This window comes from Perognathus longimembris, chromosome 2 (genome assembly GCF_023159225.1).
Source record: "Perognathus longimembris pacificus isolate PPM17 chromosome 2, ASM2315922v1, whole genome shotgun sequence".
Classification (NCBI taxonomy): domain Eukaryota; kingdom Metazoa; phylum Chordata; class Mammalia; order Rodentia; family Heteromyidae; genus Perognathus; species Perognathus longimembris.
This window is the reverse complement of record NC_063162.1, coordinates 101984414-101998133: the sequence shown is the minus strand read 5'-3', so window position 1 is coordinate 101998133 and position 13720 is coordinate 101984414. Positions and strand designations below refer to the sequence as shown.

General features: G+C 41.2%; 1 protein-coding gene across 1 annotated transcript in view; it reads right to left on the bottom strand.

Moving 5' to 3' along the window:
• The window catches only part of Nampt (nicotinamide phosphoribosyltransferase), a 31674-nt gene extending 18651 nt beyond the window's left edge, over window positions 1-13023 (bottom strand). The window contains exons 1-3 of the mRNA XM_048339818.1: window positions 12739-13023; window positions 3287-3443; window positions 1809-1912 (exon numbers count right to left, since the gene is read on the bottom strand). Of these exons, the coding sequence (XP_048195775.1) occupies window positions 1809-1912; window positions 3287-3443; window positions 12739-12795 (318 nt within the window). The 5' untranslated portion in view covers window positions 12796-13023. The remainder of the gene's footprint in view (window positions 1-1808; window positions 1913-3286; window positions 3444-12738) is intronic.
• Window positions 13024-13720: the final 697 nt, after the last annotated feature.

The window sequence follows — 13720 nt, the reverse complement described above, 5'->3', positions numbered from 1 at the left end:
ATATTTCAAGAACAAACTTTATAGTCACTTTCACAAGTAAAAGGCTAAAGACAACAGGATAAGTGACTGCTATTAAAGAGTAAGAGAAAACATTTGTCTTTATCCTGCCAGTAGACCTGAAAACAAACAGGCTAAACAGAAACTTAGCATTCAACACCCAAGTCTGATATGACTGCTTACTAATACAACAGTTCCCACCAAGATCAGGCAGGGGGTTATTTTATTATATAGTATGCTACTGGGTATTCAACTGTAACGAAACTTGTACAACTCCCCTTCTTGCTCAAGCTAAAAGGTGTGTGTGTGTGTGTGTGTGTGTGTGTGTTTCTGTTCCCTTATGGTTCCGGAGGATTGGACCTAGGGGTCTTAGGTATACTAGGTAAGCACATTACTACTGACCCACAATCCCAGACCTTCCGTGGCCAACTTGGGTAGGAGGCAAGTTGTTTCAGAAATACTAGCAATTTATGGAACCTAGGACAAGGCACTTAAATAAAAACTATGCACAATGAGAAGCACTGCTTCTCATAAGAGTGGAAAGCACACTGCCTTACAAAGCTTGGCTTGCACTCAAAAGCATTGGGAGACTTTGGGCTAATTAACAGTTTTAGGTCTTAGATTCTGTAAAATGGGACCAGATAAAGATTATCTCTGGAAAATCTTAAAATATCCTGAATGTACATAATAAAGACCTACCATCCTGGCAACTGAAAACAGTAAGTATAACACCTAATCTCATTGTATTTTATCCTAATAACAAGCCTTAGAGAAGAGAGAGGAGGCAAGTGCAGGAGTTAATTCAGATATCATGTAGCTTCAAGTATGCAGTAGTATGTGATTACCTGACTTTGTAAATCCATGATTACCAAAGAGTAAAACTGTACTTCTGAGAATGTATTTCTAACTAGTATGTTTGATATTGTCTGTACCATGTGAAAGGCTTTCATTTGTGAGACATAAATTAACAACTAACATTGTGAACTGCCAGATTCTGTTTGTTTATAATATAGAAACCACCAGAGAACAAATTCAATCCTTTGTAATTCAATTCCCATGTCTTTGAATACTCAGATGTTTAAGCAAGATTCAAACATTCAAAGTATGAATATAACACAATGAAGAATAAAAATCAACTTCCCTGTTCTATACCAAACCATCTTAACAACTGAGTGAGAGAAATTTCTCAGCATTGCTAAGCAGTGAGTTTTCTAGCATCTATTTTCAGTGAAAGAAGTAGAACTAACTTTTGAAATGCCAAATATCTTTAGTAACTAATGTATTTTTACTAATAACCACATGTTCATATGTGTATTTTCAAGGATGAATTACTTTTCAAAGAAAGTTATTTAAATTCAAATTCACCTGTAAAAACCTTTTAGAAGAAGCACAGGAATGGAGGGAAGAAGGGCGAGCAAATGCAATCATTATATTCAATGTACATTTTGTAAAAACATGAACTATGTAACTGGAAGGTAGAGATGGGAAAGAGAAAAATGGGGAGAACAAAGGGAGGAATAACATTGACAAGCAGCATTGTACTCATAACCTGGTTTATGAAATTGTAACTCCTTTGTATAACTATTTAATAATAACAATGAAAATCCAATTTAAAAAAAACCTATGTTAGCTACAATGATTTAAACTAGGAGAAAATAAAAATGTCATCTATATCTTTCTATAAGAATTCCCCAAAATAGCCACATATCCAAAACATTTATCAAGCATAGCAAAAAACTGTTAATAAAAGACAAGAAATGATGAATTAAATAGAAAACCAAAACAGGTCAAAACGTGACATGACTTTTTACCTCAAGAATGTAGTTCCATCCCTTTTCATTAAAGACATCATCTTGGAAATGTTCTTTGTACACCTCTTTGGCTTCCTGGATTTTTTCTTTGGTCACTACTTTACCTAAAAGGATATACATGTCCTGTTTACATTTCTAAAGGCATTCTGTGAGTTGCTGACTTGTCACTCATTCTATGGATTTAAAAAGTAATAACGAGAGGTTAAAAAATAAGTCACCCCGTCAACGGCAGTCAGAAAAGGAATGTTTTCTTAGTCACCACTTTGTATTTTAAAAACAGATAAATACAAAAAATTACTTGCATAGTATTTAAAGAAACATTATTAAGATATTCTTTAAATTCACAATGATTAAAAAGCAGCTTATACTTCTCAAATGAATCTTCTCATTGTATTTATTCATAAAGGATGTGATGTCTCAGGGCTGGTAAACCAGTCATTTTCACAACTACCAAATTATTGCCCTTTCTCCAAATATATTTTAGCTAACTTTTCTGTAAGACAAGGACAACGGTAAAGTACCTACTTAGAGGATAGTGTAAGGAATAAATGAGTCACAAGACAGAATAACTTTCAACTATGCTAGCCTAGAGCAATCTACAACTGAATTCAATTATACTATATACATTTGGAAACTATACAAGGTTTAATAGTTGATTTACCTAAAATATCTTGAACAGTCTTGTCAAGGGGCTACTTTTTGTTTCCAGCACTGGGGCTTGAACTCAGGACCTCACATTCTCCAGAGGCTTGCAGCTTGGCTTGTGTTCTACCACTTGAGCCAAACCTGCACTCTGGCTTTTTGCTTGATAATTGGAGTTGTATGGACTTTCCTGATCACACTGGTATTGAACTGTGATCCCCAAGGTGTCTGCTTCCTGAGAAGCTAGGATTAGAGGCATGAGCCACTGGTGGCTGGCTACAAAGAAGTACTTTTGTTATCAAGCTATGCTTTCAATAAAATAGCATATATTTTAAGGCAAGATTATGGAAAAACCATTACTTGAACAAAATTACACTTTATCTGTTTTACAATACAAGGTAATTTTTATTTAAAATTTTCCAATATACTCACACAGACTAAAACCAGCAAAGAAATTACTGAGCTTTTCCTGTTTTATTTATTCTAGTTGTAACTGCTACCATAATTCAAAATGTTTCCCGGTCAATAATAAAACCTTTACTTTGAATTACTAACTAAATTCTATTAGCAAACCAGATTAGCCTCTGAGATTATTGGCTTTCCTAAATTTATTCTAAAGGTTACTTGCTTCAAGAAAACCTTTCTCAAACTTAAAGCACACCAAGTACAATCTAAAGATGAGAATGTAAACAGGTTACAAATTTCCTACAAGAAGTCCTACAATGGTTTAAGTAACCATCATACACTATACACAAAGTTGCTTCAAAGAATAGAATATGGAAAAAATATGAAGTTATATAAAAGCAAGAGATTGAAATATACTAGGAAAGTTATACCTTTTAAGTACTTATTAAGAATGTACTGCAACCCATAAAATACTGTTTCCTCGTATTTCACTTTCCTTACTTTGGAGTTTTCTGTCTTCTTTTCACGGCATTCAAAGTAGGAATAAACTTTGCTTGTGTTGGGTGGGTATTGTTTATAGTGAGTAACCTATATGGAGAGAAATACTTTAGAAAATACCAAAAAGAGAGTATGAATCACAACCAAAAGGCTTGAAATTATTTCAAAACTAGGAAAATTATACTTCATACTTGCCATTCATCAACTCCCCGGCCTCCTCATATAGAATAAAAGTCAATTACTTATTATGATACATTATCTTAAAGCCAAAACCTCAAGAGACCAAACTCAGGTAGCTTCCAAGCCTCGGAGTGGAAGAAACTCATTTGGATTTTGGAACAGCCACTTTTCATTCAGATGAGAAGCAACTCCCTACAGGGTATACCAATACTAAAGAATGAACCAAGTCAGCAGATATTGACATGTAAAGTATTTGTATTCCTTATCTGAAATGTTTGGGATTAGTGGCACTTCTGATTTATGATTTTAGAGTATTTGTATACACTTGTGATATACCTCAGGATCAGGACTGATCAATGTCTAATCACAAAATTTATTAGTTTCATATATATCTTGCACACATGACCTAAAGTAATTTTATGCATTATTTTAACATATTTATGTTTTGACCATGACCTGTCACATGAAGTGTGGAATTCTGCCTTTGTGACATCCTGTCTGGGCACAAAATATTTTGGATTTTGGAGCATTTTTGGATTATGAACGTTCAATCTGTAATTGTAGTGTTACTATCTAAATGTGTATGATTGGTAATGAAGGCTCATGATTATTTCTTCATTTACGTATGAGGAAATACTAAGGATGGTCCCTCATGGATGTCACAGTGACACTATAAAAACCTGCAATAAAAGCGATAGCAGCAGTAAAAATAAATGCATAAAAAAGTCCCAATCTTTCTTCCAAATAGATCCTAACTGGAAAACAATTTCCTGTATAGCATAAGATCAATTCTTTAAGTCATGAAAGTTTCTTAGGAGAGATTTTTCCTTTTTGACTGTTAAAGCCACTATTTAAAAAGTTACTGAATTTTGCTTAAAGGGAAAATTAAATAATGTTCATCAGAATTTTTAAATTTTTGGGTGGTTCATGGGGCCTTTGAACTCTGGGCCTGGGCACTGTCCCTGAGCTCTTCAGCTCAAGGCTAGTGCTCTACCACATGAGCCACAGCGCCACTTCTGGTTTTCTGGTGGTTAACTGCAAACAAGAGTCTCACAAACTTGGCTGTCTTTGAACATTGATCCTCAGGATCTCAGCCTCCTGAGTAGATAGGATTATAGGCATGTGCCTGACTTTCTCGATAGTTCCAAAACCTATTAGTACATCTTTTATCAGATTTTCAAGTACTATAAAGCAAATTATTTTCCTCTTTTGAGAAGACAAAGTAGTCAAAAATTGAGTGGAAATAGCTCTAACCTATTTTGCTCCATCTGGGTTGAAAAGTATACTAATTTTTCCATCATATAATTACAGTTCCAGTTCTGGACAATAATTACAATTTTCAAGTGTCAAGACTATAGGTTTTCTTTATGGGCTGGGGATATGGCCTAGTGGCAAGAGTGCCTGCCTCATATACATGAGGCCCTGGGTTCGATTCCCCAGCACCACATATACAGAAAATGGCCAGAAATGGCGCTGTGGCTCAAGTGACAGAGTGCTAGCCTTGAGCAAAAAGAAGCCAGGGACAGTGCTCAGGCCCTGAGTCCAAGCCCCAGGACTGGCCAAAAAAAAAAAAAAAAAAAGACTATAGGTTTTCTTTAAATTTTACTACTGTAAGACTCACTTTTCCCTAAATATTTAAATGCTTTCTCTGAAAACAAGTATCAGTTAAGATATTAAACATCTATGCTGTTTAATTAGAAATGAAGTATGCTTGAAAGTCTTTTGAGAATTTAAACTGGTTAGACAAACTCACAGGTAACCATGAAACAATTTTCTATTAACTACCTAACACTCCGCAAGTTTATAGTGAATAGATGACAACTCTAGTTTTGCTAGTTTATTACCTTCTTTTTTCATTTACTGTTAATCTGGGCAGGAGCCTTCACCAGAAAATGGAATAACTTTCAGGCAGGGATGGAAGGTGTAAACTGGGGGAAAGCAAAGGAAGGGGTAACATCCAAGAATTGTAATCATTACCTGATTACGGAATTGTAACCCCTCTGTACAACACTTTAATGATAACAATAAAATTATATTAATAAAAAAGAAAATGGAGTAATATGGCATAAATACAAATCAGTAAATTATCTTATAAATAGTCAACTTATAAACACACATACCCTATATTGCTTATGGACCTGGCATTGCTATATTTCATATTCTGGGAATGGAAAGTAAAATAGATTGACATAGCCCATTGGCTAACAACTGGGGGGTGGGGCAGGAGAAAAATGATACATAATTTGAGATCAAGATGATGCTTTGAAATATTGTAGAATGATGAAGTAGAAGGGGCATAGGACAATGGATGCCCAGGAAGCCCTACGTGACAAGACAGAAATGCTCTGGCACAAGGGATAGAACAGAAGGAGGCCTCTGTGGTTGGTGCTCTGACTAGACAAGGTCAGAGGAAAGCTGGGATAAGATCACAAGGCTTTCAGGCTACTGTAAGAGCTTTGATTTTCTACCAAGTGCAAAAGGAAGCTAACTGTGCTTTCAGCTAAGGTGAATATGATCTGATTCACATACTTTTCAAAAAGCTTTTGATGCTGGAGATTGATAAAGGGTATTGCATATGCTAAGTACATGATCTAACACTAAATTACATACTCTTGCTCTCATTTTAAAAGAGTCAGGCTGGTAGTGAGTAGAGTATGGATTAGAGGGTGCTCAGAACAGAAGCAGGAGTTAATAGGCTACTATTCAAAACCAGCAGAAGAAAGAACAGGCCCAGTATTTGGGGAGAAAAGGAGAATAGAGCTGACAAATTGAACATGGGAAGTAACAATGGAGAAGCATTAATGATGCCTTCTTTTGGGGTGCTGGTGGCCCATACCTATATAGAATCCTATCTACTCAGAAGGCTGAGATTGAGAGGATCAAGATTTGAGACAGACTGGGCAGAAGAGGCCCCAAGACTCATCTGCAAAATAAACAGCAAAAAAAAAGCTGGTCTGGAGGCAGAGCTAAAGTGGCAAAGTGCTAGCCAAATAAGAAAGTGTGAGACTCTAAACCATAACACTGTTAAAACAAAAATGCATCCTGGAGTTTTGGCTTGAGCAACAGGGTTAATAAAGGTGCCATTTATTGATATGAGGAAGACAATACAGACTATAGAGAGAATGAGTAGAGAAATGAAGTGTTGTAAAGAACTCAGTCTTGAATGTTAAGTCACACTAACAAGAAGTTTCACAGAATTCACAATTAAAGTAAATACAAAAAGACACTGGTGGGCTGGGAATATGGCCTAGTGGCAAGAGTACTTGCCTCATATACATGAAGCTCTGGGTTCGATTCCCCAGCACCACATTTATAGAAAATAGCCAGAAATGGCGCTGTGGCTCAAGTGGCAGAGTGCTAGCCTTGAGCAAAAAGAAGCCAGGGACAGTGCTCAGACCCTGAGTCCAAGCCCAGGACTGGCAAAAAAAAAAAAGAAGAAAAAAAAAAGGCGCTGGTAAATCACATTCACTTTTTAGCACTGCTCTGACTTCTAGAGAAAATGATTCTATGATAAACAAATTTTTCATTAGCCCGAGATCTGAGGATCTCCGTTCAAGGCAGCCTGGGCAAGAAAGTCCATGAGACTTTTTTTTGCCAGTCATAGGGCTTGAACTTGGCCTGGGCACTGTCCCGGAGATCTTCAGCTGAAGTCTACCATTCTACCACTTGAGCCACAGCCCCACTTCCTGTTTTCCTGGTGGTTAATTGGAGATAAGAGTCTCAGGGACTTTCCTGCCTGGGCTGGCTTTGAACTATGTTCTCAGATCTCAGCCTCCCAAGTAGCTAGGATTACAGGTGTGAACCACCAATGCCCACCCAGTGAGCCTCTTATTGCCAATTAACCACCAGAAAACCAGAAGTGGAGCTGTGGCTCAAAGTGGTAGAATGCTAGTCTTGGGCAAAAGAGCTCAGGAGCAGCACCCAGGCCCTGAGTTCAAGCCCTATGACCACCCCCCCCCAAAAAAAAAATCCTCACTAGGTATAGACAACGTTCTGATATAACTTCAGGCAACCTTACTACTAGAAATGTTTCCTAAACTGACACAGACGTCCTACAGCTAAGAGCACCATCTATACATTAATACATGCATGGTTAAAGAACACAGACACTTTGCAACAGAACTTAGTGTTGATACTGTGACTTATTTTCCAAGGAAATAAAAATACCCTGGGTAATAAGTGGGTTTGTTTCAATGTCTAAAACAAGGGGCAGGCTTTTCCACTGTGTTGTATTTGTTGACAAGCAAACTATCAAAAATTTTGTATTACCAAGGCTCAACATTCTTGTTTGCAGTAATGATAATTCATAGGGAAAAAAAGCACAAGGCATTTTTGAGTAGAATCTTCCTGGGCATAATGTTCTTTAGCTGCTTCTCTAGATCCCCCTAAAGTTATCTGGCATATTTCCAAGATCTTTTCTCTCATAGTGAAATCATACAGCCAAAAGCAACTACCACTTACTTACTTTTTCCAGTTATATGTTTAGATTTAACTGCTAACATCTAAAAAATAAGTATGTAAGAGCAGATAATATATCCAAGATCTCTGAGCAAGAGTCATGTTGTCCATGCAGTATCGAAGGGCATCAGGAGGGGATCCACAAGCCCTACACTGGTTAAGACTTTCGGTCTCAAAAAGCCAATGTATTAGAAACCGCAAAAGTCACAATGGGTTGCCTTTTCTTTTCATTATTATTATTTTTTAAAAGAAAATACTGGAAACCTATTACCCCAGAAAATAACATATTGCTATTTGGCTTTGAAATGCTTACATCATATCACAAATAATACTTGAGGATTTTTTTTTTTGGCCAGTCCTGGGGCTTGGATTCAGGGCCTGAGCACTGTCCCTGGCTTCTTTTTGCTCAAGGCTAGCACTCTGCCACTTGAGCCACAGCGCCACTTCTGGCCATATGTGGTGCTGGGGAATCGAACCCAGGGCCTCATGTATATGAGGCAGGCACTCTTGCCACTAGGCCATATCCTCAGCCCGACTTGAGGATTTTTGGATTGGAATCACTGTGTGGTCTCAGATTCCCCTAGACCTCCTGGCTTAAAGTTTCCAACAATTTGTACTTTTATTACCACATTCTCAAACCAAATTTTATCACAAGGAAGGACACTAGCTTCTGGTATTGAAGTTTTGCAAGATATTTTATGATTATGCCTGATCTAAATTAACACCTATACAGTCAGTATATTCATGATTTATATATGACTTTATTTCTATTGTCCAAGTTTTTCCTGTGACATAAAACCTACCAGGAAAATTAAAATATATGCAAAATGTCATATATATGATATATCATTAAACTGATAGGCAGTCTCCCAGGTACAAACTTCAGAAGTACTTCATGAGTGAGGTCAGGCTACCATGAGAGCCAATACTTTAGTGTCTATTCAGGAGCAGTGACAAAGAAACAACTATGAGAAATAGGAACATATCAGAGAAAGACATGGGAAACTAAGGTTCCAGGCAGAACTAACTGGTCCATATGATGATTCTCATCTCCAGAATGTTTTCCTAAAAAAAACCCCAAACTTCTAAGTTTTGTCATTCAGACATTAAATAAAACAAAATTTCAACTGCTCATCACTGTCACTAAGTTATACAGCTCTCTGAAACATTTGTAAAATCAACTTTCCTACATCTTGAGTTATAAACACTGCTCACCACTGTCTCCATTCACAATACCAGAGAGGTCTTTGTTATATATTAAATAATAAATTGAAATAGTTGAAAACATGCAAGTTCTAGATGACCAGCTTATAAAAGGACTTTTGAAAAGGTACACTGGACAGCTCAGTTCATAATGAATGTGATGTGATTTAAACCATACATTGCTTAAGGATTACTTTTGTGTGTTATGTCTTTTATAGTACAATTGATGCCTTCTATTAATTTGCTATGATAGATAAAGTATTCAGACATTGAAACCATTCTCTGCTGTAGTTTGCTATTGGGGGCGGGGTGGGAACAAGCACCTTTAAATGCTCTAGTTATTTAGAAACTGATCATTTGCTATCATAAGGTGAAGAAAACTTGTCTCTTACAAATGTTATCAAAGCACTGTGATGGCTATAATTGGCTCAACATGCACCTTCACTCCTAGCTGGTTTAGCACAATGTAAATACACCTACTACAGAATAATTTTGCCTAAAGCTATTCTGAAAATATAAATGATCAACACAGTATTAAATAGTTGAGATTAGGTCCTTTATATTTACAAAAAGGCACCTGTCATGGAAACTGAAGAACCATATTTGTTCATGTAATTTTAGTTACATATTAGGCTTAATGAAGTATGAGATTTCAGAAACAAATATGAATTTCAAATGTTCCACCTTTAGCAGAAATTGTTCTGGACGACCTTGCTACCTGTTGCCATGTGCATGCATCTCCACACTATAATGACAAAAACCCTTTATGTAGTGCTTAGGCAATCAATGATTCCTCCTTCAGTTTTAGAAGAAATAAACGTATTTTGCCTTTTCCATTAATACACAGATATGTTTGCTTGGAGTTTGTGAGAACTGATAGGAATATGTAACATTTGACGGCAATTTCCAAATAAAAGTATCATCATTTTTAACCTCAAGATTAACAATGTGCTTCTTTTTTGCCTAAGGAAAAAAAAAAGCAAAGCTAGAAACTGAAGTGACCATTCAAAAGTCAAGGAAAAAGATTAGAAAACTTGAGGGTAGTAAGTTCAGAGGATTCAAAAGCCAGCCTAGGCATGAAAGTTGACAAGACTCCATCTCATTCAATGGAGGGAAAGCACAAGTGAGAAGATCCCAGTCCAAGCCAACCCAGTTGTAAACCACACCCTACCTTGAACAGACAAAACTAAAAAGGGCTAGAGCTGTGGCTCAACAGAGCACTTACCTAACAAGCAAGAAGCCCTGAGTTCAATCCCCAGTATATGAAAACAAGACCCTCCAAACCAAAACAAAATTTTAAGGTAATACATTATTTTAATTAAAAGCATCCCTTGCCCTAAACAAATCTGACAAAACAGGCACTGGAGGTGGGGGGTGGGGGTGTGTGCTGCCTGAAATCCTAACTATTCAGGAGGCTGAGGAGCAGTTTAAATCCAGTCCATGAGAATCTTCTCTCCCATTAATTACCATAAAGCCAGAAGTGGAGCTGGGGCTCAAGTGGTAAAGTGCTAGCCTTGAGCACAAAAGCTCAAGGATGGGGCTCAGACCTGAGTTCAAGCCCCAGGACCAGCATGAAATAAAAGCACAACATTCCCTATATATAATGCCTAGAGGACCTGCATTTCCTTTTGCTCTTTAAAGTTACACTGCTGGGCTGGGGATATAGCCTAGTGGCAAGAGTGCCTGCCTCGGATACACGAGGCCCTGGGTTCGATTCCCCAGCACCACATATACAGAAAACGGCCAGAAGCGGCGCTGTGGCTCAAGTGGCAGAGTGCTAGCCTTGAGCGGGAAGAAGCCAGGGACAGTGCTCAGGCCCTGAGTCCAAGGCCCAGGACTGGCCAAAAAAAAAAAAAAAAAAAATAAAGTTACACTGCTGTTTACATTTCCTGCTTACAAACCAGTAATTAATTCTACAGCTGAGATAAGAATCTGAAAATTATTTTAAAGATTTAGTTATGAGGTATTGCAAAAAACAATGCATGAAACCATCCTAAAATCACTGATATCAAAAACAGTATAACAACTAAGAGAACTCAAGCAGAGGTTTTAAAATGAGGTAAAGAACCATACTTAAAATGAACATGCCCTGGCACTAATAGAGATTTCTTTAAATTCCATTCCAGAGACCACATGTTGAGGAATCTTGACTCTCAAGGAAAACTCATCTAAGTATAACAGAATCCTAATCTGACTGCAAAGAAATGGACAAACCAGTACTGAAGCAAAATGAATTCTCTCTTCAGTATTGGAGATTTAAAAAATAAAAAGCAAGCACAGTGTCAATGGCTCAGGCCTGTAATCTCAGTTACTCAGGAGGTTGATGAGGATCTAGATTCCAGCCCCGGCAGACCAATCAGAAAGAATCATTGCCAATTAAAGGTGGAGGTGTGGCTCCAGTGGTAGAGTGCCAGCCTTGTGAGAAAAAGCCAGACAACAGCACTAGGCCCTAAAGTTCAAACCCCAGTACAGGCAAAACAAATAATAAATAAATAATAAATAGAACCCAGAGAAAAGCCAGACACAAGCGTACTAGGCTAATCACTATATTATAAATTACCATGTTGCTTTTTAGTAAACCCTGAAACTTTTAAGATAAAAATTTATTTTCTACAATTAGGATTTCTGACCTCTGACATTTCTTTCACCTTTTAAGCAAGCGTCTTGGCTCACTAAAGTTAGTCAAAGAATCAAAGTTTCCTTTATATAATTTGGAAATATTTGCTAGGCTTTCCCTCTTTAATGATTTCCAGCCCCCTTTTCGATCTTTGTGAGTGTGACTGAGTTTCAAGCAAAATTAGTGGGACCGCTAAATATGCAAGCATCCAATAGTCATAGTAAAGCAACGCTGTGCCATTTCCTCTCTACAAGTTCTGCGGGGTGAAAACTCCAATTCCTTTAACCTCCTTGAGTTTCAGTTTCCTTTTCACAGAAATCCCGCCGTGACCCTACAGGAGCGCCGGCCCCGTGGCCCCTGTCCCCGGGGTCAGGCGCAGGAGCACGGCCAGCCCGGGAGCTGGAAGCGCAGCCCAGCGGGGTGGACGGGAGAATCCAATCTGGCTGCCGGGGACAGCCATGTGTCCACCGCACTGTTGCCCAGGCTGGGCCGGGGCGAACGCGACAGGCGGACGCCACCACCTTCCTTCCCTGGAAGGGTCATACCTGCCCGGCCAGGGGCGGGCGAGCGAGCGAGCGCGTGGGACCCCGAGCTCGACTTCGGAGCCCGCTCCGCCCTCCGAGGCCGTGACCCAGGGCCGTTACCTAACCAGACACCGCTGCCCAGGCCAGCCCCGGGCGCAGAGGCCGGGTCCCAGGGAGGCGTGCGCCCCGGCACGCCGGCGAGCCCCCGCGGCGCACCGCGCAGCGCAGGCCCCGCCTCCAGCCTCGCGAGCCTCCATCCCTCCTCCGCCGACCTCCTCCACTGCGGCGTCGGCTCCACCTGCCCCATCCTGCCGCTGCCGCCGCCTCGCGCCCCCGGCCCCCGGCCCGGGCGGCCGCAGCCTCGCGCCGCCCCGGGACGCCCCGCGCCCGCCGCAGCCGCTACCTTGTAGGAGTCGGTGGCCAGAAGGATGTTGAACTCGGCTTCTGCCGCCGCGTTCATCTCGGGCCGGAGCGGAGGGGCCGCCTGCCGCGAGCTCCCCGGCGCGGCTACGAGGAAGGGGGAAGAATACGGGATTCACCGCGCTCCGCTCCGTGGCTTAAGTCACCACTCGGTCGGAGGAGGCGGGAGACCCGGGAGAAACCGAGCGTGGGGAGGGGCTCCGGGAGGGCGGGGCGGGAGCCGTGACGCGGCGGCGGCGGCGGCTGGCGCGCGCTCCCCGTGGCCTCCGGGCTCTGCTCCCGGCCCCGCCCCACCCCCAGAGGAGACCAGGGGCGGGGCGAGGCCGTGCGTGCGCAGCGCGAGGGGCGGAGCCTCGGCGAGGACGTGAGGCACGCGCTCTTACTCAGCTGCTCCGGTGCCCGCGGCCGCCCGGGCTGCGGGCGGCCACGGCGCGTGATCCCGGCACCCGCCTCCGTTTCGGGCTCACGCGGAGAGGTGGAGCCCATTGGGGGCGTTCCCGGCCTCCCGCCGCAGCCGGCGGGGACCTTCCTCCGCTGCTACCCAGTCCCCGCTCGTTCCACCTCCGGTCCTGCTGGAGTCTCGCCACTCGGCTGGGCCCAGGAGCCTCTCGAGCCGCCGCCCGTCCCCGCACGCGCCGAGCTACCTTTGTCTGAGCATCCTCCGGGCGCCCTGAAAATCGTGGGGTCCCCTCTGATCGGACGTGTGGGTCTGTTTTCCTCCCTCCCGGGCGGTGCCTGGCCTCTTTGATCCCATCAAGGATGCTTTGAAAAGAGCCTGCGAGGTCAGATCCAGCCCTCGCCCACCGCGAGTGGATCGAATCCCAGATTGTTAGGATGCTGAGCGCCACGGGACAAGTCTTGACTTAAAAAAAAAAAAAATCATCATTGTAATTGTTTACTCCTGGGAAATGAGCTGGCAGTCCCTTAAGCAAGAAGTGAGATAACAGCTGATGGTTTCACCACCT